This window comes from Stegostoma tigrinum, chromosome 12 (assembly GCF_030684315.1).
Source record: "Stegostoma tigrinum isolate sSteTig4 chromosome 12, sSteTig4.hap1, whole genome shotgun sequence".
NCBI classification, from domain to species: Eukaryota; Metazoa; Chordata; class Chondrichthyes; order Orectolobiformes; family Stegostomatidae; genus Stegostoma; species Stegostoma tigrinum.
In genome coordinates, this window is record NC_081365.1 from 59,587,972 (window position 1) to 59,615,609 (window position 27,638).

The window sequence follows — 27,638 nt, forward strand, 5'->3', positions numbered from 1 at the left end:
GGTTAAGAGTCGGGCACATTTTAAATCCCCTCACTCAGAAGATGGAAGCTTTTCTTTATTTAGCTGATTGCTAATCAATAATTGTGGAGAGAAATCAAATAGTCTGGTTTAGAAGTTGGCTAAAATCTAGGCAGCAGTTGTATTTGATTTGCAAGGTTTACCTGTTATGATCGTAACAAAATATCAGTTCCTTTAGAACAAAATAACTTTGCAATTTTTTCAGTGTATTTTAGAATAAATCTAAAACGATTACGTCGAGTTGTTTGCTGCGATTAAGATCCCTAAAGAAGAGACCAATAACTTTGAAAGCAGTTGTGATTTTCCCAGTAACCAAAGTACAAGATCACATCACATCTTTTCAAGTTTCATACCTTGCTGCAAACCTAAATAAAAATCAACAGAGAAGTTACTCACCATTGATGACTTGACAAAATTGAAAACTTCATTCCACTTTTAGACATTTCACTCCATTCTCAGCTGAACTGTAGAACTGAATTGTATTTAGAGACCCCTTTACTCAGCCTTTTGAGCACAGTGAGCACGCTAGCGATTCCTGGGGCTTTGTCTTCACAAACATCCCCTTTTCAAATAGGGGATCTGTCCTCACCAATGTTATCTTTGGTGTTTAACCCAAAATAATTCGTTTATCTTGCTAGATATAACATCACAAAAGTTATGAGCACCATTAGGTAAATTTGTCTTCTCAAGGACAGCCTTGGTGAGGACAGATCTCCTACTTGAAAAGGGGAAGCTTGTGAAGACTGTAAGACCCAGGAGGGAGTCCCTTGCCAAGTTTTAATTGTGCTCAAAAGAGTGAGTGAAAGGCTGTTGGTTCTGCATTCCACACTCGCCCTCATGTCTTTCTATCCCCATACTAAAAACGTACCTACCTTCACCTGAAACAATACTCAAGGATTCTGCTTTAATTGCTTTTCCAGGAAGACTCATGATCCTCCTGAGAAAAGAATTTCTCAAACTTGTCTTAAATAGATGGCCCATTGTTAATAAACAGTGACCTCTCGATCTAGATTCCTCAACAAGAGTAACAGTCTAGTTTACATTGACCTTGTTAAGATCCACTGGAATCCATTGTTTTGGTCAAATCCACAGCAACAACACCACAGCAGTAAGTTCAGTGTATTCTCTAGATGTTAAGACTGGTAAACCTTCACTGAACTGCTTCCAAACATATTTACACTCTTCCTTAAATAAGTTATTAGAGCTGCACAAGACAGTCCAGGTATGGTCTCATGAATGCCCTGTATAGCTGAAGCAAAACTTCATTTTCTGTTAAATTTTTCTTGCAATAGACAAAATGGATAATTTCAGGTTTCCTCACCTTGTAATCAATTTGTCAGATTTTTGCCAACTCATTTAACCTGTACAGATCCCTTTGTGGCCTCCTAATGTACTCTTCGCAACTTAATTTACCTATCTTTGTGTTGTCAACAAATTTAGCAACCACACCTTTACGGTTTCCTGCATACCAGCCACTTTTTTACTGGTACGATGTTAACCCCTATGCCATGAGGTTTTATTTGTCGCAGTAAACCTCTTGATGTGACAGTTCATCAGATTCCTGTTGGAGGTTTAACTCTTGTACATCGCTGATTTTGCTTTGATCCTCAGCACGTTAGTTCCTCAAAGACCTCCAGTAAATTAGTTAAGCGTGATATTCTGTTCACAAAACCATGTTGACTTTGCAAGATTACCGTGAAGTTATGTAAGTGCTTTGCTGTCATTCTTAAGTAGTGGCTTATCATGTCGACTTTGAAAGGTATTAAGTTCGCTGGCTTTTAGTATCCACCTTTGTCTCCTCCCCTTTTTGAATAAAGAAGTTATGTTGACTACTTCCCAATCTAATAGAACCTTCCCTGAATCGAGATAATTTTGGAAAATTAAGGACAGTGCATCAGTTATTTCATTTAGACACTTTCTAGAGTCTAGAATGAAGCGTATCAGGATAGGGAGGCTTGTAAGCCTGCACCTCCAAACAATTTACCTAGTACAACTTTGCTCGTGGCGGTAATTTTCCTGTGTTTCTCCATTCCATTCCATTTCATTTCCTTATTTTATTGTGTTTCTGAGGTGTAACTTGTATCTACTGTTGTACAAATTACTGTGAATTGATACATCAGCTCTTTTATTCCCTTACAAGTTGCTCATATTAAGTTTTATAGCACCAACAGTCAGTTTAACTCTCCTTGTTATTAATTATCTGTAGGAAGTTGTGCTTATGCAAGGTTTGTTGCATTTTTTTGTCTGAAGGTGTCAAAAATTGCACAATTCAATGAATTTTGCTGTGATTTGCTGTCTCCTTAACAAGCAGGGTGAGTTTATTCCAGGCCAAATTTAGAATGAGGTCACATCTCCTTCTCCAAGTTACTCCATTTTAGCCTGAATTAAAGGAGACAATGTAAAGTATAGTTATCTTGTAAAGCCTAACGTTTGTAGCACTTCTGAATGGTGATCAGATTTTGAAAAGTCATGGTTCATTTGGGCTTCATGATAATGGCCATGTTCAATGATCAGTAGCAGAATTCTGGGAAGTGCCAGTTTATGGTGGGGGGGGGTCATGTGATGTCAACTGTCAAATATGTCCAACCAAAGTTAGTAATCCTGTTTCATAGATTGTTTAGAAGGAATCATCAGCATTGAAGCCATTGGTGTCAAAACAGCAATTATGGTGGGCAGAGATATGGTTTCATTGCCTGTAATAGTCTGTGATGCAGTGGGTGTTTACAGAAGAAAAGGACAAAATCTCTCTGATTTTCTCCCTCCTGGTTTATAATTGAACAAAAAAATGAGAAAGATGAAAACTCCGACTTACGACAGTTTTTGGAGAAGTGTCAGGACGTGGGGACATCTAATGAAACCCCACGCTACTGTTCTATCTAACACTTTTTTTGTAAGTTGTTGCTATATGTCAGTATATTACTGTTTTTTCAAATAAAAGTCGAACAAATTTTGACTTTTTGTCTTAAGTTTATTTTGTTTTGAAATCTGCAGTGCTAATTCTGAATTATATGTACTCATAATTATGTTAGATTTCATTTTTTAAAATTTAGATACAGCAGATATTACAGAATTTCCAGCAGGCTCCAAAGCCACAATCACCAGTTGTAGACAATAGCATCATGTCCCAGGTGGAAGCCTTAACAGCTCAGTTGAAGCCACCAAGTACACAGCCTCCAGAGCAAAAGGCTGCCTTTGATAAGGTATGCAGAAGTGTTAAAAATTTTAAAAAATCAAGTTTGTGGTGGGTCGCCATTAATACTTATGGACTTAAGTCAAAGTTTCCCATAGGCTGATTAGACTTGTTAAGGTAGTAGCTCAATGTAAAATAACTCCACAATAGGTTTTTCTCACATTCTCTGGTCTAATTTGTTGAGTGGATGAATTGTTCATGTCAATTTTACTGCAGAAATTACTCGACCGATTTGATTATGATGATGAACCAGACCAGGTTGATGATGTGAAGAAGGAAGAAGAATCTAGTCCACCTCCTGCTCAGACTTCATTGTAAGTTCTTGCAAACCTGTTAGATTGAAGCAGTTATGTTCTTCGTGATAATCTTGCTTAAATATTACTTTGGACTTGTCAAAAATGGTGTTATTTCACAAGATTTGATAACTAAAAAATTCTATTTGAAGTTTTGCTTTTCACTGCAGTTGTATTACAGTATTCATGTTATGGATGACTGTCATTAAGGGGGAAATGTGCAAGATTATATATTTTGTGGAATGTCAAATATATTTCCTCGGCATTCTTTGTATGTATTCCAGTTGCATGTCTGCATGTGGTAATTTGAACAGACTTTTGAAATATGTTATTTGTTTAATGTTAGTGGCTACTCTGGAGAAGGTATACAGCCACCTGTGTATCAGCAGCTTGGAATTCGACTGCCAAATATGGAACAATTTCAGACTTTGATGGGACTCCAGCAGGAAACATTGCAACAACAGGTTAGAAAATGCAGAAGATTAGAGTTTCTGTGCAGCTTGTCAAAAATCTAAAGTAAAGATATTTGTCAGTCATATATTTAGACGTTGCATTAAAATATGCAAATATGCTAGCATTGTGAATATTATGTGCAGTGCTGATTGTTGATTGAAATTGGATGACACTAATCAGAATAGATGTACTACAAGATTATTTTCCTGTTTCAACCTACAATATGGCTCCATGTTCATGAGCTCCCATCTGACCAAAACCCAGATTTTCAGTGTCTCTCCTTTCGTATAGTGAGGACAAAACAAGTCACATGTCCAGGTCAAACTTTACAATTTAACCTTGCAGACTTCCTTCAGGGCTTCTTTGGAGGAATAAGTGTCTATTTAAAAATTTTAAATCTTTAATCTTCTATCGACTGGGTAAAGTGACAGCATCTACCACAATCAGTTCTCAGGCAGTTGTAGGTTGCTCACTGTTCATAACAAAGATTAAATTCTTTAAAACTGTGGAGTTTAAATAAGGAATCCATTTGCCATGTTGCAATGATGTTTTTTGTTTGATGTGGGTATCATCAGCTGGGCGACTACTGAAGGGATTGACCACCAACAGTCACTTAACTTTGTGTTGGTATAACCCTAGTAAGTGAAGAGATTTCCTCATAAGTCCCATTGACACCAGTTTAGCTGGGGCCCTGTAATACAATACACTGAAATGCTAACTTAATGTCGAGGGCCGTCATCCTTACTTCCCCTTTTCAGTTCAGGCCTTTTCTTGGGAAATCAACCAATGTAGTCAAAGACTTCTCCCACCCTGGTTATACTGTATTCTAGGTCTTGCAGCATCTGTGGAGGAGAAAAAGAGTTAACATTTTGGGTCTGGTGACCCTCCCTCAGAACCGGACCCAAAACGTTAACTCTTTTTGTTTTATCCTCCACAGATGCTGCCAGACCTGCTGAGCTTTTCCAGCAATATTTGCTTTTGTTCCTGATTTACAGCATCTGCAGTTCTTTTGGTTCTTATGCTCTATTCCATCCTCTTCCATTGGGCAGAAGATATAAGTGCTTGTATACATGTACAGACTCAAGAATAGCATCTTCCCTGATGTTATCAGACTTTTGAATGGACCTTTTTAATGTCGATCTCTCAATGCATCTTGGCAGCTTTAACATTGTATTCTGCACGCTGTTCTGTTACGCTGGTGCTCTAATGTACTATGACCTGTCCGTAAAGCACATACGGCAACACTTTTCAATATCGCAGTACACGTGACAGTAATAAATCAGATCAAACATATGAAGAGGCCTTTTAGATTTGAAGCATGCAGGTGTTGTGTTGAACAAGTTGATGTGAATGGATATGCCATGGTAATGTAGTGGTTTTATTCTTTGGTACCCGGTGACATGGATTTGGTGCAAGTGTTTGCAGGCACAAGCATACCAATCCCTGATTTTGATAAAGCTGTAATGTTAGTAATTCTCATAAAATTCAGCTCGATAGCAATTAATTTGAAATTCAAACTTAATTGCCACGGATGGATATAAGTACTACACTGTTGAATGCATCAGGCCACATACTGTTATCGGTTGAGTGAATTTGGCATTTCTGTGCTTGACACCATTTAACTCCTCTGTCTCATCCTCCAAGAGACCAACGTTCACTTTTGCCACTGTCTTCCTTTTTATGTACTAACAAACTTTTACTTATCCATTTTTTATATTTTGTGTTAATTTTCATCACTTAGCTTTTTGCTTTTTTAATGACTTTTTTCACCACTCAGTTTGATATGCCTTAGTTTTGTCTTTCTCTTATCTTTAACTTACTTATCCATGGACATGCCCCCGTTGTTATGCGTTCCTTACAAGAATACGTTTGAGTTGTGAACAATGACTATCCTGTTAAGCATCTGCCACTGATCATCAACTGTCCTATCTTTTAGACGTTCTGCCCAGACCACTGGGGCCAGATCAGTCCTCGTGCTTAGAAAGGAGTGGGAAGAGATTGTTGGCTCCAACTATGCAGCCTTTGAAATGGTTGGCCACTTTATGAAAATTTTCCTGATTGTTTATCTTGTTTTTCCCACGATACATGCGTAGGTATCAACATTGCAAGATTACACTGTTGAATCTAATGTTAGAATTTACTTTTAGTAAAAGTGCAACATTTACAATATTTTTGCTTTCATCTTGTTGATATATTTCAGATGCCCCCTCCTCCCAATGGACAATTACCAACATTTGGAATGGTTCCTGTTCATCCATATGCAGCTATACCTCAGCCTACCATGCCTCCAGCACCACCTATACAGCCTGTTTTTCAGCAAGACTATCATACGCCAAGTGAGCCACCACCATTGCAGCAACAACAGCAGCAGCAAGTAAGCTTACACATAACTAATATTGTAATGTGCTTTTTTTTTAGTAGGCCATAACTTAATGAGCATAATCTTTTTGATTTCCAGGATGTCGATATGGAGATTGAAAAACCCGATGCACGAGAAACAAAACGACGTAGTGTTGAAACTAGAAGATCACGCACACGGTCTGGATCAAGGTTAGCAACACAGATAAAAGTACTGTGCATCAATTACTTCCAGTCTGAATGTTTCTTTGAAACATCTTAAGTTTTAGTTCAGTAAAAGTAGGCTATTAGTTTTGTTCGTGTAATCTCTCAATTTATTTTCCCTTCACCTAACATGTGGTTCATTGTATCCTTGATAATCATTGTTAGACTAACAGAGATCTGCAGAACATTTGTAATCAGATTTATTTAACACATTCCGTCATCTCATCTACCTCCCCTGAGCGATCCTTTTCATGTCTTTGTGTCCAGACAATCTATCCATTCCATTTACCTGTAAACCCTCTCACTCTAACTAGGGTAACTTCGTAAAGCTTCCCTTACATTGCAGTGTGGTTAATTACTCCAGTAACCTTGCTGCCAGTAAGCACTGGAGCCTGCAAATGAAACACGTGTTCCAGTCCTCTGCAAGCCTCTGGATGCACAAGTTCCTGCACACCAAGTCAATTCAAAGTCATTTACTGCACACTTGTGGATTTTACACAATACGTGACTTTTCTTAATGCAACACAAAATTATCAAGTATAATAGATTAAGTTCTTTGGGTACTGCTTAAGTCAAATTTCACAGTTTTCACAGATTGCAGCAAAAAAGCTTCTTGTTGATTAACTGTACACGACTTCCTTTACCTCAGTGAACTAATTTGAATTTATCCAGACTGAGCTTTCCTGTTTGTGATGGTTGAGAGGAATGCATCTGATCTGACGAAGTACAGTCTGTTTGATATCTTGTGAACCTAGGCTCCAAGCTCAGATGAGTCTGGAATTCACAGCACTGACATCCATTCTTTTGTAGTGAATAACAAAAAGAACAACTGACGGTGGTGCTATAGACAGCATTTAAAATTTTCGGAGTAAATTAACAACTGGATCTAATCAGTGCTGTAACTGGCCTTAAGGTTGTTTGTTACAAATGAGGGAAAAATTGTTTTGAATTAAAAGAAATCTCTGACTAGAAGCTAGAAAAGTTTGGTTATTCATTTTCGTAATTGAGCTTAACAATAGTGCAACCTGGAAGTAATGACAGCATGGCTTGTATGGTAATTTCCAGATTATTGAGGGAAATGTAATTTGTAAAGTTATAAATTGATTTACTTTATATTAGATACCTAAATAAAAGTGGTGCTTTAAAATAGAACTCTTCCACAGTGAAGTTCCAAGGGTAGCTGCTGGAAGGATGCTTTCATTGACTGAGGGTAGTTTAGAGCTAAAGGTCACAGTCTGTGCAGCTGAAGACAGCGAATGTGTCCTTTGAAAATTAATTTAGATGCTAATAGTTAAAATAATTGGTACTCATGTGAATTTAGTGCATATGATGAATTCTGAAAAGATGCTTCCATTTCTTGAATGTTCAAAATGTACATTTTTCACAGATCACCAAAGCGAAGACGTTCTCGGTCTGGATCTAGGTCAAGAAGGTCGAGGCACAAACGTTCTCGATCGCGATCCAGGGAAAGACGTAGGCACTCTCCTCGATCACGGTCTCAAGAACGACGTGAAAGAGAGAAAGAGAGAGAACGCCGTCAAAAAGGACTTCCACCAATTAAATCCAAAATTGTTAGCGGTAGGTAGTTTGAATCTGGAATAAAATCCATCATAACATTTTAGAATGCGTCCTCTTTACGAAGGAGCACCTTTCCATTACCATAATTGATTAGAATTTGGCATTAGTTCATTAGCAACTAAATAAATGTTGTACATGTAATTTTATGATTGAAATATTTGTTTTTATGAAATTATGAAGATGATTGACTACTCATGCAGCATACAAGTCAGCTTAAATGATTTACTCTCATTCCCTCATTGGAAGATAAGCGAGAGCTCTAACCTAATCTGCAGGTCTTATTCCATTCCTTTATCCCAAGATCTATTACTAAGTATGTTTTAATTATAAAATCAAGCATTCTGAACTTCATGTTTTTAACATTATTTTTATAGTTTGCAGCACAACTCTCTGGATAGGACAATTGGACAAGAGAGCAACACAGCAGGATGTTGCAAATCTTCTGGAAGAATTTGGCCAGATCGAATCTTTGAATGTAAGTATATTTTACCCCCAGTCAAAAATTGTGTTGTGACATTGTATTAAATACTTGTTGACTGCAAGTAGTTCATTGCCTAAGGGCCCTGGTTGTCTAGAGTTGAGGCATTCTGAATATTGAACATCCAGTTTATTTTGGTACCGGTAGGTGAAGGGAAGAAGCTAAAATTCAACCACAGCTTTTCCTCTTAATTTCCAGAAGCAATCAAAATGGACAAAGGTATTTTTGGATGTTAAGTGAGACCAGAATCATTCTTGGCTTTGCCTGTTCTGGTGAAACAGTTTGTTCTGCATATGTTGTATTTCATTTATGTGAATGAAGATACTGTTGACATCTATGCAACTAAAAATGTTTAGGGCTTGATACCAAGTGTCAAGTTGGGATCACTTGCATTTTAAAATTTCCCAATGTTGTTGATATGCAGCTCATGTGTTTGTTCTGAGCTAATTTCATTCTAAAAATCATGTCTTAATAGTTTTGGCGTACTCCAATGCAGAGGGTGCTCACAAGTCAGGGCTGCACAGCCAGATGGAGTACCTGTCCCAATATGACTTCCCTTCAGTTCGTGCATCATATATCTAGAATTCTCCGAGACAAAGTTGTACTGCACTCAAAATTACCTGATTGTCACTCCACAGATGTTGACAGACCTGCTGAGTTTCTTCAGCCTTCTCTGTTTAACTTTTCTTTCTGATAAAAAATGCCTATTGTAGACCATTGTGTGAAGAGTTCTTAATTGAATTGAAAATAGCAGTTCTTACTACTGGAGTAGGTTGAAATTTGTTGAATTGTCGCAAAAGAAGAAAACGCTGCAAGTACACAAGAAGGCGCAGCTATAGTTTAAGGGACATTTAGTTAAGCGCGTGAACAGGAAAGGTTCACTTGCGTAGTCGGGTGAAATTAGTTTAGTTTGGAATTATGGCCGGCGCAGACTGGTTGGACTGAAGGGTCTGTTTCCATGATGTATGACTCAATGATTCTAAGTCAGGCAGCACTTGTGGAAAAACGAGCAGGGTGAATATTTTGGATGTTTGACCTGTCATCAGAATGTTGATATTTATTTTGATTTTGTGTTACGTAGCCTAGTCCTTAAAATAGATCACAGAGTCACAACTTATATTCCAATGTAGATGATTCCTCCAAGAGGATGTGCTTACATTGTGATGGTTCATCGGCAAGATGCGTACAGAGCCTTACAGAAACTTAGCAGAGGGACATTCAAAGTCAATCAAAAGTATATAAAGGTACGTACTGTAAGGGTGCTGAATTTTAGGGAATTAAACATTTCTTCTCTAAGCACCAAACTGTACAGCTGGCTCAGTGCTTAGCACTGCTGCCTCACAGCGCCAGGGGTCTGGGTTCAATTCCACTCTTGGGCACCTGTCTGAGGGGGGCTTAATGTCCTCCCCGTGTCTGCGTGGGTTTCCTTTGGGTGCTCCGGTTTCCTCCCACAGTCCAAAGATGTGCAGGCTAGGTGGATTGGCCATGCTAAGTTGCCCGTGTCCAGGGATATGTAGTTTAGGTGGGTTATGGGGGAAGGGTCTGGGTGGGATGCTCTGAGGGTCAGTGTGGACTTGTTGGGCCAAGGGCTTGTTTCCACACTATTGGGTTTATACGATTATATGATCTAGGTTGAATGTTTATTGTTAGATTACAACAATTAAAGTAAAAATTGAATTTATTCCCATTTCTTTTTACGGAAATATTACTTGAAATTACATTGGTTTGTTAAGTGGTAGAATTTAACACAGCTCTGGCAATGTGTGTCCATCTTGGGGCATTATTAAGTAACTGTGTTATCCTGTTTTATATTATTCATTATGTATGAAATAGTTTCTGTAATGTTAATGCAGAAGGAATATTAGTGACACTAGTCAGGGATATTTTGTAAAACAAATGTAATCTCTGTAAGAGAGAAAATGAGTACCATAACTTTTCTAACGTGACAAATCAAGAATGTGCTTTTTGAGTAATTTACAGTTTTGTGTATTAAGTAGAGTTATTTCTTTTTCAGATTGCCTGGGCCTTAAACAAGGGAATGAAAGCCGAATACAAGCAGTTTTGGGATGTGGAGCTTGGAGTAACTTACATTCCCTGGGATAAAGTTAAACCTGAAGAACTGGACCGTTTGTGTGAAGGAGGAATGCTGGACAATGAAACACTTTGTCCAGGTAAACAGTGGCACCACTATCGTGTTTTGGTCTGTTCCTTAAATTTATTCAAGAATGTAGTGTTTTTTTTTCAAATCTGTGGTGGTAGACCATAAGATATATGAAACAAATCATTCAGCCAATCAGTGCAATCATTGCTAATCTGATAATCCTCAGCGTTGCTTTCCTGACTTGTCCCCAGCTATTGATTCTCTTACTGTTAAAAATTTGTTTATGCTAATGACCCAGCATAAACCGCCCTCTGAGGTAAAGCATTCCATAGATTTTCTATCCTTGAGAGAAGAAATACCTTCACTCTGTCCTAATTGGGGAATCCCTAGTGCTGATACGTTAACCTCTGACTCCAGATCTCTCTGAAGGGGAAGCACCCTCTCCCCAATGAACCTGTCAGTCTCATGTTGTATGTTTCAATAAGGTCATCCCTCAGTCTTCTGAATTTCAAAGTGCGCAGGCTCAACGTACTGAACCTTTTCTCGTAAGGCAATCCCTCCATACCTGTTATACGCCAAGTGAATCTTCTCCAAACTGCCTCCAGTGCTAGTATGTATCTCCCTTTAGATAAGGGGATCAAAACTGTTCACTATGATTTTTTTTGTGCAGTTTTACAAGATGTCTCTAATTTTGTATGTCATTCCCATTAAAATAAAGGTCAGAATTCAGCTTGTCGTCTTATTCACTTAACCAGTTTGTATTCCTTTGCAGATACTTTGTGTCATCCTCACCATTTGCGTTCCCACCTGTTTTTTGTCATTTATAAACTGAGCATATGCTTCCCTCTTCCTAGCCAGTAATATAAATTGTAAACAGTTATGACTGTTTAGCATTGATCCTGTTCAGTATGTGAGGTTTTGTTGGTAGAGGGATTGAGTTTCAGGGCCATGCGGTCATGTTGCAGCCATATAAAACTCTGGTGCAGCTGCACTTGGAGTATTGCGTATAGTTCTGCTCACCGTGTCATGGGAAGGATGTGGAAGCATTGGAAAGGGTGCAGAGGAGATTTACCAGGATGTTGCCTGGTATGGATGGAAGGTCTTATGAGGAAAGGCTGAGGGACTTGAGGCTGTTTTCGTTAGAGAGGAGGGTGCTAAGAGGCGACTTAATAAAGACATACCAGATGATCAGAGGATTAGATAGGGTGGACAGTGAGAGCCTTTTTCCTTGGATGGTGATGGCTAGTACGAGGGGGCGTAGCTTTAAATTGAGGCATGATAGATATAGGACAGATGTCAAAGGTAGGCTCTTTACTCAGTAGTAAGGGCATGGGATGCCCTGCCTGCAACAGTAGTAGACTTGCCAAGTTTAAGGGCATTTAAATGGTCATTGGATAAACATATAGATGATATGGAATAGTGTAGGTTAGATGAGCTTCAGATGGGTTTCACAGTTTGGCGCAACAGTGAGGGCCGAAGGGCCTGTACTGCACTGTTACGTTCTACGTTCTATTAATGCTTCCCAAATCTGGTACACCATTTTCAAAGCAGAAGTCAGAAGTGTGTTGGAATACTCTGAATGGATGCAGCCCATCATCTTTTTCGTAATTTGTTTGACAAAATCCCAGTCATGACCTTAAACATTCACTCACATTGTCACTGGTGCGTAATGGTGATTTATTCATGGAAATAACCTGCCAAGGCTACTTTAGCAGCACCTTCTAAACCTTTGACCTCTACCACTCAGAGCTCAACACCAGCAGGTGCATGGAAACATGGCCTGCAAATTCCCTTTCGATCCTCTCACCATCCTGACTAAGAACAATACATTGGGTGTAAGTCTTGCAACTCTCTCCCTTAGACCATATGGGTATACCTACACTCTACAGTCTTCAGTGGTTCAGTGAGGCAGCTTGCCACACTTTCTTGAGGGCAACTACTGGCCTTCCTAGGGATGCTGACACTAGGCATTTCCATTGAAATATAAAATTCTTCGTGGGCTTGATAGGGTAGAAGGTGAGAAGGTTTCTGCTGACTAGGGAATCTAGAGTAGGAGGTCACAGACTCTGAAATGTGCTGATTGTTCTGGTTGGAATTGGGAATTTCACTTAAAAAGTTGAATGTCGGCAATACTGTAATCACTTGAGTATTTTCTAGACGTTGTTAGGTTTTTTGATGCACTATGGTGAAGAAGAGCTAGAAGATCAGCCGTGAACCTGAATGGCAGTGCAGACTTGAATGACCACATGGCCAATTTCTTCTATTTCTTATATTGTTACATTCTTTCTATATTAGAATGGAAGACTATTACAAAGGCACCGGCAACTGTTGTTGATACAGCTGAAAATGGTAATACTGCAGTGACACAACCAGAAGAAATGCCTCAAACCTCTTTACCATTGCCTACACAGGTAAAAATGAATTGTGAATTATAGTAGATCATTTAATTTATTTGCTAAATATGTTTTTGGAGTGTAGAATCGTCTTGGTACGAGCAGAATGTATAGTGTATATCTGATCCTGTTACCATAGTCACTGTGAATCAAGATCTGGCTTTGAAATAAGTCTTCCCTTGCATCTTTATATATCTCTGTCAATATAGTTGGTGTAGGATTTAATGCAGGCTTTCTCTCAAGCATGGTACCAGTTGTCACATCATCCATGGAGCATTTGACTGGCTGCTGCATATCGCTTGAAAATATGTTTCCTGACAGGAAGCACTCTGTGTACTTGGATGAAGCGTTGATCATCAGGTTGAGATGATAGTTCAGTTCATTGTAGTAAGAGCAAAATACAGCTGATACTGGAAACCTGGAACAAACAGTAAATGTGGGTCAGGTATTATCTGTGGAGAGAGAAAAAGAGTTAACATTACAAGTCCAGTATAACTTTTCAGAACTCGTTCAGTATGTTGTGTTCAGATTATCATCTTAAGCCAGAGCTTCACACTAGTTTAGTGCCCTCAAAAAATCAAAAATACTCTATGGGTAATTTTTTTTTTAAAAATTGATTGGGAAAGTCCAGCATAATATACAGGAACAAGGGCTGCCTTTTGTGCACCTCAGCCCTATTTGTATTTTTATTATTGGCAGGTCCGTGAACTCTGGAACACAGAGCAAGTCTTGTTGCAATTCTACATCTCCATGTTTTAATTATCTCTAAATTTGTCCTTTCAAACATACATTCTCTCCAACTTTTCTTTCCCATCCTCTATATGAAGTCCCTCGATGATTACTATATTTTAAAAATCTCCGCAGTTATTTGTTCTTATACGTTTTAACTTTGTGCATGTCAGCAGTGCACCAAGAGTTCGTCATTTAACCAACAGTTCTTTCATTGTTCATTTCATACTATTTGATATTTAACCAAATTGCACTATATTGTTGTAATTTTCTGAGCTTCCCAAAATGTGAAAATGGATCATCTCATTAATTGTAGCAACAGTAAGACTTGTTCAGTAAATACATTTGAGAGTTATGCTCTTTGTCATTCTGGCAAAAGACATAATTTGGAAAAGGTTAGCATTTATTTAGAGCTTTTTGAAAACGTTTTGAAAATTTTAAGAAATAGATAACCACCTTTAAATTCAAATCACCGCCTTCAGTGCATTTTGCAACAAAATATTAAGTGAAAAGGTGATTGCTATAAAATTTTCTTGTGCAGATTCCTGGAGTTCAGCCGATTCCAGCTGTTAGCAGACTCCATCCACCAAACTTTTCAACAATTCCACCACCTACTTTCAATCCTGGAGTGCCGCCGCCACCACCACCTCCACCACCACCTCCCTTCATGCGTCCTGGTTTCAATCCAGTACAACCACCACCCGGTATGTTATTTCACAGGATTTTCATTTGTGTCACAATATGTTAACAGTTGCAACTTTGGAAATTATTTCCAGTTGACATTTCAAAGAAAAAAATCTGCATCATAGTAGGAACTGCTGATGCTGAACAATCTGAGATAACGCGGTGTGAGGCTGGATGAACACAGCAGGCCAAGCAGCATCAGAGGAGCAGGAAAGCTTGACGTTTCCGGTCGGGACCCTTCTTCAGAAATGGTAGATTGGCTCCAAGTCAATGTGTTTGTTGATGGATCCATCAACAAACACATTGACTTGGAGCCAATCTACCATCCCCTGAGAAAAAGAACAGGAAATGACATCACCAACCCAAGGAAACCTAACCAGATAAATAGAAAGCGGGACATAACACCAGCGCTTCGTCGGAGGCTCACTGATGATGTTATCTAGAATGGTGACGAAACGTCTGAAAACTAACCTTCCAGCTCAGCGAGCAAACTCACATCCAATACCTCTTAATTATTTGTGGCAATACAGAATTTCAACACTAATGTATATTCAGCCGAAGCAATATAGATTAGGCTAGAAAAGCTGAGCAGATTTTTGTACTTGGCATTTAATTATTAAGTAATCTATTTCTGGATTACTATTTAAACAACATTTTGATCCTGTAAAAATTCTGTTATTTTAGGTTATCTTCCACCAGGACCTATTCCACCACTGAGTTCTGCAATGCCCATTGGGAGTTCAGGAACTAACATTCCAACATGCGAGTCTTCCCATCTTCCTGGTCAGTCACCTTCTTGAATTTTATTTCATAACTGTGACCTCAAGCAGGTTGAAATATTTGTTGTTCAGTAAATGACTGAATGTGAATGTTAAATTAAAGAAAAATTATAAACCCAAGTACTGTGCCATCATTGACCTGAAGCAATACCTCTGCTTCTGTCTCTGACTTGCTGAGTGCCTCCAGCATTTTCTATTTTTCACATTTCGAGCATCTGCAATATTTCATGTCCACGTAAATGTTTTAAGTTAACTTGCTTCACATTTGAAAGGTCTCCTTCGAAAAAGAAATCCCAAAATTAGCTTTTTGAAGAGTTTTTGAGGTAGAATGTAGTCATTAAGTAAGTCTATTTTCAGCAACCAGCAGACTTCTGTCTTTTGTCAGTTATCGTGTTGTTTACTGTTTGCATCAAGAGGCCTTTTCTGAAGCTGGAAAAGCACACTGCTGCATGGTGGCACTTTGGTTAGCACTGCTGCCTCACTGTGCCAGGAACCTGGTTCAGTTCCAATCTTGGCTGTGCAAGCTCCACACAAATCTCCTCCCTGAGTCTGCATGGGTTTCTTCCTGGTGCTCTCATTTCCTCCGTCATTAAGTGGATTAGCTTTAGTAAATTGCTCCATAGTGCCGAGTGATGTGCAGCTTCAGTGGATTGTGGTGTCACAGGGATGGGATGGGATGGATCTGGGTAGGATGTTGTTCAGAGGTGTGGTGTAGACTCAATGGGCCGAATGGCTTTTATCTGCACTGTGGAGATTCAATGACTCAGAGGTACTGGCAATCTTCTGTTATGTAAGGATTGTTGCCTTTCAGTAGTTTTCTTGTATAACTTTTTAAACATTATGACACTTTGCAAGTAACGTAAATGCAGTTAAAATAGTCTGTCAATAGTGTACTGAATGCCTTTTCTTTGGTATTATCCTTCCAGTTAAAATCTGCATGAATTTAAAAATAAGAATGAAATAAAACATTCTGAGCTCGTGTTAAGGTTTAATCAGACAGATACAGTTGTGAAAAAAATTCGATGAAGTGAACCACAAACAATTCCTTCTGTGTGCATGTGTGTGTGTGTGTTTATGCACTTTAATCACCTGAATGTTGATCACTTGACTTTAAAACAGAATCTCTGTGCATTACATGTTTTCATTGAGGTAAAAGGAGTGCGTATTGTGCTCTGATCAGAAGAAATTTACAAAGGATCCAGCAAAGGCCATCCACAATAGCAAGTTCTGTGGGATTTGGTTGACTTCCTTTTGCAATCAGTTTGACTCCAAGTATCTTCCATGTAGAGTAGTGAGCATTGTGAGGAAATTAGTTAAACCAGTGTGGTAACCATGGCCATTTTAACTATATCCTCAAAGTTGAGGATGCTTTGGATTTTAGAGCATGTTGCAAAATTTTAATGAGTGTGTAACAATTTGGGATTTTTAAAATGAAATGTATATATAAGATAAAAATACTTTGAGCATAATCAGTATAAGAAAACAAACTAATGGGCTACAACTGCTTTAGAATGAGAGGCCTCTGAATAAATTCATAACCTTTTGGTATTGTACTTAACTCTCAGCACACGCCTCCTGCAGTGGGTCATGTAGATCGTAGAATCCCTACAGTGTGGAAACAGGCCCTTTGGCCCAACAAGACCACCCAGACCCATCCCCCATGACCCACCTAATCTACGCATCCCTGAGCACTATGGGCAATTTAGCACAGCCAATGCACCTAGCCTGCACATCTTTGGACTGTAGGAGGAAACCAGAGCACCCAGAGGAAACCCACGCTGACACAGGGAGAATGTGCAAACTCCACCCAGACAGTCACCTGAGGCTGGATTCAAACCTGGGTCCTTGGCGCTGTGAGGCAGCAGTACTAACCACTGTGCCACCGTGCCGTCTTTAGCAGTATCCACTGTTTGAAACAGATTTTACAGATTGTTACACCAGGAACCTTATTTCTGGTCTTGAGTTTGGTATATAAAACCAGTATAAAGAGCAACAGTGTACACTCGCCTGCTTCTGCTCAAGCAATCATACCCTTGTAATAACCTCATTTAAGTAATATTTGAATTAGCATTATATTTTATTGTCATGTGTATTCAAATAAGGAATACATGAGTACAGTATAAATTGCAGATTTTACATAATTGTCATTAATTCTGTACTTCAGTCTGCATTCTGCTGAATTGACAGTATGCAGGTGAATTACAAAAACACATCAGGCTTTTGATGACTAGTTAATCATTTGATTATTTTTCAAAAAGCTAAGTGTAAACAAATTGAAAGGAACTGCAATGACAAAGGCGATTTTATAGCCTTCTTAAAAAATCACCATTGTATTGCTGTTTCAAATGTAAAGACGAAAGTGCTAAAATGATCTTCAGCTGTTCTGTCTCAGGAATTCATCACTCAAGAGAAATTGGATAGACCCCTAAAGGCAGTAATGTCTATATCTTAAAATTTGAGCTTAACAATGGAGGCATGTAGCATAGATTATACAGCTAAAAGGAAAGTAGCTTGATTCACTGTACCCTGTGCTCCCTTTTTCAACAAGGTTGTACTTTGTCCCATCTGTCCACTTCATGTTCATGACCCTGTTTCTCTCCCTGAAGTACTTGCACAACTGCCTTTTAGAATTATTTGTGGAATTGACTTCCATAACTTTTTCATTCCCAACAATTATGAAAAATCTTTTTCTTATCTCCTCTATATCTCTTGCTACTGACTTTGAATCAGCTACCTTAAGTTATTTAACATTTTGTTGGCAGGCTTAACTTTTCTTCGTTTTACCTCTAATTTGCTACTTAACCTCCTGTGTTCCGAGGAGAGTAAATTTCACTTATTCAGCTATTCTGAATAGTTGAAGTTTTCATTTCTGAACACATCTAGTGACCTCCTTTTGCCTTCTTGTGAAGTGTGGTGACCAGACTTGTGCACAAAACTGCAGTTGTGACATAACCAGTGATTCATGTCAGGATCTTTGTTTCCACAATTTAGTTTTTCATACCCATTTACTTACCCATCTCATTGACTTGCGTTACCCCCTTTGAGAATTTGACTGTATGAATGCTAAGGTGGCTCTGTTCATTTATACTTCTCAAATGTGCCATTCGTTCCAAACTTCTGCTAATTTCATTATCCTGTCAGAAGCCTAAAACACTATTCACTTTGCGGGTGGTACAAAATGTTGTAAGTATTAGAATGCTGCTCCTTACATCTGGATCTATATCATGTGTAACAAATCCAAAATAATAAACAACCTAAATTTTTTTATCTTCCTCTTGAGAAATGAGGGCAGTGCTTTTGATTTAGTCTCCTTGGACTTCAGCAAGGTTTTTGAAAAGGTCCTGCATGGGAAATTGATAGCAAAGGTAAAAGCCCATGCAATCCAAGGAAATTTGGCAAATTGGATGCACAACTGGCTGAGTGGCAGGAAACAGAGGACGATGGTTAAGGGGTGTTTTTCCAACTGGAAATCTGTATACAGCAGGGTCCCACAGGGGTGAGTATTGTGCCGTTGTTGATTCTGGTTCAGATAAATGATTTGACTTGAATGTAGGAGAGTTGCTCAGTAAGTTCACAGGCCATACAAAAACTGGTGGGGTGGCAAGTAGTGAGGAGGATAGCTGTAGATTACAAGAGCATATTGATGGGCAGGTCAGATGGCCTATCAGTGACAATTAGATTTTAGGCTGGACAAATGTGAGATAATGAACTTTGGCGGACAAACAAGGCAGGGGAATAAATGATGTACAGCAGGACCCTGGGAAGTACTCAGGATCAGAGAGACTTTGGTATGCATATACACTGCTGCCTTAAGGTATCAGAACTGGTAATTAAATTGATTAAGAAGGCATACGGTATAACTGCCTTTTTCAGTGAGATGTAAAGTTTCAAGAGCAGGGAGGTTATGCTGGAATTGTGTAAAAAGATGTTTAGTCCACAGCAAGTATGCAGTTCTGGAATCCACATTATAGGAAGGCTGTGATAGCACTGGAAAGAGTGCAGAGGAGATTTACCAGGTTGTTCCCTGTGCTGGCGAGTTTATGAAGAGAGGTTGGAGAGACTAGGGTTGTTTTTGTTCGAACAGAGGAGATTGAGGGAGAACCTGATTAGGGTGCATAAAATTGAGTGGCATAGCTAAGGTTGGCAGGCAAAATCTTTCCCCTTGATGGCAGGATTAATGGCCGGGAACATAGATTTAAGGTAAGGAGCAAAAGCTGGAGGAGATGTTGGGGAAACCTTTTTTATCCAGACGATGGTGGGAATCAGGAACTCACTGTCTCTAAGGGTGGTAGAGGCAAAAAAACCTCAAAACATTTAAATATTTATACGAAACATGTGATACCAAGGCAGACAAGGTTTTTGGACCTAGTGCTAGAAAATGGGATTAGAATAGTTAGTTTGTTGTTTTCAACTGGCTTGGACACGATAGCCCGAAGGACCTAATTCCATGCTGTAGATCTCAATGAGTCTATGACAGCACTACCGTAACTGAACCTTAGTTAGAAAATTATTCATGCACCATTATCCTTGGCCCTCTTTCACTGAGCTAATTTTGAATCCATATTGCCAATTTTATCTTAATTCCATGCCCTTCTTTCTTGGTGAACTTCCTATGTGGAATTTCTCAAATGCCTTCTGTAAGTCCGTATATACATCTTCTGTACTAGCTTGACCAAACTTTGCTGTTATCTCATCAAACTTGAAGTTGATCAGATTTCTGAACAAGGTAGCAATTGATGTTATACAGATCATGTGTCTGTGTCTAGAATTCATTTGGGAGCCTCCAGGTTGTTTTTTTGGAAGACATTTTATTTTAATCCCCAAGGTAGTTAACTTTCATATAGATGTTCTGAAGTTCTGCACCAACCTTGGGCAACGTGTGGCTCAGCGCCGGGGTCTGGGTTCGATTCTACCCTCGAGCACCTGTCTGTGTGGAGTTTGCACGCTTTCCCCATGTCTGCATGGGTTTCCTCCGGGTGCTCCGGTTTCCTCCCACGGTCCAAAGATATGCAGGATTGGTGGATTGGCCATGCTAAATTGTCTGTAGTGTTTAGGGATGTTCAGATTAGGTGGGCTGTAGGGGGATTTTTTTTTTGTTAGAAGAATTATAGAATCACAGAATCCCTACAGTGTGGAAACAGGCCCTTCAGCCCAAAAAGTCCACACCGAATGTCAGAGCATCCCACCCAGACACATCCCCCTACAACCTACCTAATCTACACCTCCCTGAACACTACAGGCAATTTAGCATGGCCAATCCACCTAACCTGCATGTCTTTGGACTGTGGGAGAAAACCAGAGCACCCGGAGGAAATCCACGCAGATGGGGGAGAATGTGCAAACTCCACACAGACAGTCACTCAAGGCTGGAATCGAACCCGGGTCCCTGGAGCTGTGAGGCAGCAGTGCTAACCACTGAGCCACCGTGCTGCCCCAAAGAGAGAACAAGGAAGTCTGTAACTGACTTTGCCAGTAAATATCAACAATAACCCGCTACCATTGGACCAGCCAAACCGGGGTCTGGGTGGGATGCTCTGAGGGTCACTGTGGACTGGTTTGGCTGAAGGGCCTGTTTGCATGCTGTAGGGGTTCTAAGAATTCTTTAACGAGTAGGGTCATTGTGTAGCGAATGATAGCTGTTTGAAAATTAAGGCAGCGTCTTCTGCATTTATTGCAGTCATTGTTTCCAAGAGCACACTGGCTCTGCCAATGACAGTAGGTGTAAGTGGTACAATTTTCGTTTCAATATTCAATTTCAACTATGTAGTCTGATGCACAAAATTGTCACTAGTATTATTGGTACTTTCCATCTTATGGTGACTCAGTTTTTGCCTTGAAAGACATCTGTATTGTGTCTGCATGGAATAATTCAAACGTTTTTTCACTGGGCGTGAAAGCTTTGCATCCAGGCCTCCTGCAGTTGGACCCAACTTCAGATTAGCTTAATCCCTTTGTGGAAGTTGGAAACCCGAGTCGCAAACTATCTTGGGACCAGATGTTGGGTAAAAGGGCCAACTCCAGAGTAGATCAAGTCCCACCACATCAAAATCCAAGTTTGCTATCTTATTTTATGTATTGTTGAGTTATGAGACGGCAGTTTTTGCAAACTTGCAGCGGTCAGACAGGGCTTCTGAAGGGGGATGGGGATCCCAAGTGGTGTCAAAAGACAATGTTGAGTTTGGAGGCAGTAATTGCAACATGGAGCTCTTGACTAAAGTATAACAACTGCATTCTCACTGTACCCAGTCTGTGCTCTCTCTCAACCTTCCTACTCCACTCTTAACATTTCGCACAGAGGAAACACAATGCTTTTCAAGCCTCTGTGAGATTACGATGAGGGGAAAAAAAACTTGGAGAACAATGAATCAGGGACTTCATTTTGAAAATGACCTGAGAGAAAATTCTGGACATGTTTTATTGAAAGTTTAAGGGTGTTTTCTCACTCTTCAGAATTTGAATTGTAAAATGTGGCAGTGGCAGTAGGATGTCAGTTTGCATTATACATGTTTTTGTTGAAATTAATCTGATGATGAATTAGAATCATGCTATTATTGTGCTGTAGTCTAAATGCTTAAGGCTGGAGCCATTACATAAACATTATATCATAAGATGGTGGTTACTGTTCCTAAAATTAATCTTGCCTTTCTGGCCACAGAAAATATTTAATACAAAGCATCGTTCGTAAAATTTCTTAAATAATTTGAATTTTTGTTTTATAAATGCATACTAATAAGATGTAATTTTATTTAGCAACACCACTGGGTTCCCAGGAAGATAGTGCAAAGAATTCCTCACTGAGGAACCCAACCCCTACCTTAGTGTCTACGCTGAGAAACAGTGAAGACGTTTCAGATGGTACCAAATATTTTGGACCTGTACAGGGACATAACCCAGGGCTGGGAGGTACCAACGTACCGTTCTCGACAACACAAGCTATGCCTGTCATTGGTAAGCCCTTACATCTTGGAATTTTAGAAAGAGTAGATGGCGAATAAGGGGAATATTTGTAAGCAGGTCATATTAAAGTTTATGATTAGATTTGCAACATATAGATCTGATCTTGTCTTTGGTTTGAAGGACTTAATTTTAAGCAACAGATTAATTATTGTTCTGAATATTCAGTGACAAGTTTCATGCATGTCATATTCATATAATTATTTCCAAGTACTTACACAATATTTATCATTTAATGGATTTTCCAAACCATTGTGCGCCCCATAATTGCCTGTAATGATTGTTTTTATTTAAATATTTTGGTTTGATAGATTCCTGTGCTTGCCAATCTCACTTAGTTCTGTTAAAATACGAATTAAATTGTTAGATGTGTTTTGAACTACTCTTCAGAGATTGATATTGAAAAAGTAATGTGCATAATTTTAATTATAATAAACTTGGGTATACTGAACTCCAAACAAGGGTGATAGTCCAGTCTCATTATACACTTCTGTGAATCACATTGGAGATGCTTTAGAAAAGACAGAAGTTATGATAAGACCAACAATTTTGTCATAGTTTGGCTAAGGGTCAGTGATCTTTACTTTTAAAATAAACGTTAGGTTGAGGGGATTAAATGAGAGAATAAGACCACAAGATTTCAGAGTTTTTTTTGGTGGGGGGAGCGGAAACATATTTAAAGAGTTATGCTGTCTACAGTACATAGACCACATTTCTGACACTGAGAAGTAAGCATGGGTAATATACTGTGATTGAACACCTCATTGCACATTTCAAATGCAAACAAGGCAAATCGCATGCAGTTTCCTCAGATTAGTTAGCCCTAACTCTCAGCACCAGGGACATGAATTTGATCCCAGCCTTGGATAACTGAGGGGAGTTGTCGTTTTGGGTGTTCACCGGGATCTCTCATTTCCTCCAGTTGTCCAAAGGATGTGCATGCGAGGTAGGTTGGCCATGCTCAATTGTCAGAAAGTGCCCAGGGATGTGCAGGCTAGGTGACATAGTAGATGTGAGGTTCCAGGGATAGGGTGGGTCTGTGTGGGATGCTCTTCAGGAGTCGTCATAGATTTGAAGGGCCAAATGACCTCTTGCTGCCAAATAGGGATTCTATGATTAATGACACAATGCCATCAAATGTCCTTAGTTCTTCACTTATGCTGATCTGGCAACTCCCACTCGCAATGCAGTCATGGATTGCATCACAGATTGCTCTTATTCTCGGGGGCAGTGGCCTAGTGGTATTATCACTGGACTGTTACTCCAGACACCCAATTCATGTTCTGGGGACCTGGGTTCGAACCCCACTAGGGCAGATGATAGAATTTGAATGCAGCAAATATGTGGAATTAATAGTCTAATGACAACCATGTCAATTGTTGGGGGGTGGGGGAGACACCCATCTGGTTCACTGATGTCCTTTATGGAAGGAAACTCTCTGATCTGGCCTACATGACCCATTCTTAACTGTCCTCTAGACAATTAGGGATGGGCAATAAATGTTGCCTAGCCAGTGACGTCCTCATCCCATGAATGAATAAAGAAATTGATCACCCTTCTGGCAAGGGCCCACGTTCCCCTGGATTCCAAAAACCTCACTACCTTATTTAGTCACAGGCACAGCTCCAACCTTTCTTCGATACATTCCAAAAGGAGCCCTCAAAATCATCATGGTGTGTATCATACTTCCCGTTGGCACAAGTGTCTGTGCATTTTGTCCTGCTTTTGATGATGAGCGTGTGTCATTCACTCTGAAAGAAATAAGCTGATAAATAGTTTTTTAATAACAACTTAAACTTTGCTGTGATCATTGAAGCACACAAGAGGAAGCCTTTTTAGCCCATCAAGCCTATTCTACTATTTGTCATGAATGTGACTGATTCTTTTCCAATGCCAAACTCCTGTGATCTCTCCATACCCTTTGTCACCTTTAGTTTCTAAAACTCCATTCTTTTCTTTTATGTATGTAGCCACTTTGCCTCCACACCCTTTGGTGGTGGTGAATTCCATAGGTTCACCGCCATCTGAAGAAATTTCTCTTTGCTTCAGTCCAAAATGTTCTGAAACCATCATTGGTTCAGGCATCCAGAACAATTAGAGGACTCTATTCCTGTGTACAGTCTGTCCAATGCTCTCAGAATTTTACATATTTCAGTGAGATCCCCTCTCATCCTTTGTAATTCCGGTGAATGCAGGTGCAGTTGTTCCTTGGATGACAGCTCTGCAATTCCAAGAATCAGTCTTCTGAACCCCCTGTGATGCAAGTGTATCCTTCACTGGGCAAGGAGAGCAAAACTGCACGTGATACTGCAAAGGCTGCTCTGCAAGGATACCCAGGTCCCTTTTTACACCAATCTTTGGTAATCAATCACCGTTCAACTAATACTCTGCCATTCTGTGTTTTGCTATTGAACCACTTCACGTTCCTCCATGTTATAGTGCATCTGCCATGCATTTGCCCACTCATTCAACTTGTTTAAATGACCCTGAAACCTTTTTTTTTCTCTTCATGCTCTAAGTCCCACCTAATTTTGCAGACCTAAATCAGCAAACCTGACAACAATACACACAATTCCCTGATCCATATTGTTAATATGTACTGTGAACAGCTGGGGCTGAAGTACCCCACTAGTCATTGCCTTCTACTCTGAAATTGACCTATTGTTCTTACTTTGTTTCTTGCCTGTTAACTCTTAATCAGTGAAAGCCTACTACTACCAATTGATTCATCAACTTGAAGTTTTACTGTAATATTTCCTCTGGTTCAACAGAGCAGGATTTCATTATTAGAACGCAGTTTCTCTTTGTGATCTGGTAGCTATTTTTGAGGAATTGACATCTTGAATCTTCAGTTTACTGTGGTTCTTACTTCGCCATTTCAAGCCTCTGCAATGGATTACCTTGCACAAGATTATGCTTTTCAATGGAAATAACAACACAACGACATTCCATTTGAACAAAAAATGAGGACATTTGTATTTGTAAAGACTCACCGACTTGTTCGTACTGAGATACCAAATAGTCATTTTTAATTGCACTTGTATTCAAGCAGATAGCTGGCAAGTGAACTTTGTTAATCGTCTTTACAGGCTATAGTAGGCTTAAATTTATTGCCTTATTTTCTGAACAGTTGTATGCCTCCATTGTTCAAGAATTAAAAGTAGGTCATTATGCAAGCCCAAATCTCTGAATAGTTAAAACTGAAAGTATTGGAAATATTCAGCAGGTCTGGCATCATCTGTCCGGAGAGAAAAACTGAGTTTTTGTTTCACTTGTTAAGCGGAAGAGGGAGGCTTATGTGACGATGAGACGAGATGGTTCAAGATGAGGCAATGGAGAGTGACAGATTAGCTAGGAAGGATTTAAAGAGAGAGTTAAAAGGAGCAAGGAGGGTACATGAGCAGACATTGGCAGGTGGAATAAAGGAGAACCCTAAAGCTTTCTATAGATATGTGAGGAATAAGAGGATGACTAAGATAGGAATACGGCCAGTCAAAGACAGAAGTGGGAAGTTGTGTTTGGACCCTGTAGAGATTGGAGAGATGCTAAATGATATTTCTCATCTGTTTTCACTGAGGAAAAGGAGAATATTGTGGAGGACATGACTGAGTTAGGGGCTACTAGAATTGAAAGGATTAAGGTTAGTAAGGAGGAGGTGTTATCAATTCTAGAAGGTGTGAAGGTAGATAAATCCCCTGAGCCAGATGGGATTTTTCCGAGGATTGTCTGGGAACCGAGGGAGGAGGTGGCGGAGCCTTTGGCTTTGATCTTTGAGTCCTCATTGTCTACAGGTTTAGTACCAGAGGACTGGAGGATTGCAAATGTTGTGCCCTTGTTCAAGGAGGGCAGTAGGGATGACCCAGGTAATTATAGACCTGTGAGCCTTACGTCTGTTGTAGGAAAAATTTTGGAAAGGATTATAAGAGATAGGATTTATAATCATGTCGCAAGCAACACTTTGATTGGAGATGGTCAGCATGGATTCGTCAAGGGCAGGTTGTGTCTCACGAACCTCATTGAGTTTTTTGACAAGGTGACCAAGCATGTGGATGAGGGGAGGGCAGTTGACATGGTGTGCATGAACTTCAGTAAAGCCTTTGATAAGGTTCCACATGGTAGGCTATTGGAGAAAATACAGAAGCGTGGGATTGAGGGAGATTTAGCAGTTTGGATTAGAAACTGGCTTTCTGTAAGAAGGCAACGAGTGGTGGTTGATGGAAAATATTCAGCCTGGAGTCAGGTTATGAGTGGTGTGCCTCAAGGATCTTTTGGGACCACTGCTGTTTGTCATTTTTATAAATGACTTGGATGCAGGCATTGATGGATGGGTTAGTAAGTTTGCAGGTGGCACTAAAGTCAGTGGAGTGGTGGACAGTGTGGAAGAATGTTGCAGGTTGCAGGGAGACTTGGATAAACTGCAGAATTGGGCTGAAAGGTGGCAAATGGAATTTAATACGGATAAATGTGAGGTGATTCACTTGGGAGGAATAATAGGAAGGTAGAATACCAGGTCAATGGAAAGATTCTTGGTAGTGTGGATGTGCAGAGGGATCTTGGTGTCCATGTACAGAGATCCCTGAAAGTTGTCACCCAGGTTGATAGTGCTGTTAAGAAGGCTTACGGTGTGTTAGGTTTTACTGGTAGAGGGATTGAGTTCCGGAGCTGTGATGTCATGCTGCAACTGTACAAAACGCTAGTGCAGCCTCATTTGGAATATTGCGTGCAGTTCTGGTCACCCTATTACAGGAAGGATGTGGAAGCATTGGAAAAGGTGCAGAGGAGATTTACCAGAATGTTGCCTGGTCTGAAGCGCAGGCCCCATGAAGAAAGGCTGAGGGACTTGGGTCTGTTCTCATTGGAGGGAAGGAGGGTAAGAGGGGATTTAATAGAGACATACAAGATGATCAGAGGATTAGATAGGGTGGACAGTGAGAGTCTTTTTCCGAGAATGATGACTTCAGCTTGTACAAGGGGGCATAGCTACAAATTGAGGGATGATAGATTTAAGACAGATGTCAGAGGCAAGTTCTTTACTCAGAGAGTGGTAATGGTGTGGAATGCCCTGCCTGCCAATGTAGTTAACTCAGCCACATTGGGGCATTTAAACAGTCCTTGGATAAGCATATGGATAATGATGGGATAGTGTAGGGGGAGGGGCTTATTAGTTCACAGGTCAGCGCAACATCGAGAGCTACAGATCATAGAACATTACAGCACAGTACAGGCCCTTCGGCCCTCGATGTTGTGCCGACCTGGCATACCGATCTGAAGCCCATCTAAATTCTATGTTCTATGTTCACGTGGCCAGGTTTTATTTGAGTGTTTTGATGTCCAGAGATGCTGATAGGTTTGCCGAGTTTCAAATGTCTAGCATCTTCGCTCTTTTGCTTTCAAGCAAATCACTTAGCAAAGCACAGAATTGCAAT

General features: G+C 39.8%; 1 protein-coding gene across 3 annotated transcripts in view; it reads left to right on the plus strand.

The window, feature by feature from the left end:
- Positions 1-27,638, plus strand: part of scaf4a (SR-related CTD-associated factor 4a) — an 87,145-nt gene that overhangs the window by 50,278 nt on the left and 9,229 nt on the right. For 2 of the 3 annotated variants that reach the window (XM_048540418.2, XM_048540419.2), the window contains exons 7-19: positions 3,069-3,218; positions 3,425-3,522; positions 3,848-3,965; positions 6,155-6,328; positions 6,413-6,504; positions 7,904-8,094; positions 8,469-8,569; positions 9,703-9,816; positions 10,587-10,743; positions 12,969-13,084; positions 14,337-14,499; positions 15,164-15,262; positions 22,009-22,206. In XM_048540418.2, coding sequence (XP_048396375.1) covers positions 3,069-3,218; positions 3,425-3,522; positions 3,848-3,965; positions 6,155-6,328; positions 6,413-6,504; positions 7,904-8,094; positions 8,469-8,569; positions 9,703-9,816; positions 10,587-10,743; positions 12,969-13,084; positions 14,337-14,499; positions 15,164-15,262; positions 22,009-22,206 — 1,771 coding nt within the window. The remainder of the gene's footprint in view (positions 1-3,068; positions 3,219-3,424; positions 3,523-3,847; positions 3,966-6,154; positions 6,329-6,412; positions 6,505-7,903; positions 8,095-8,468; positions 8,570-9,702; positions 9,817-10,586; positions 10,744-12,968; positions 13,085-14,336; positions 14,500-15,163; positions 15,263-22,008; positions 22,207-27,638) is intronic. The other variant, XM_048540421.2, reaches the window with a different exon arrangement.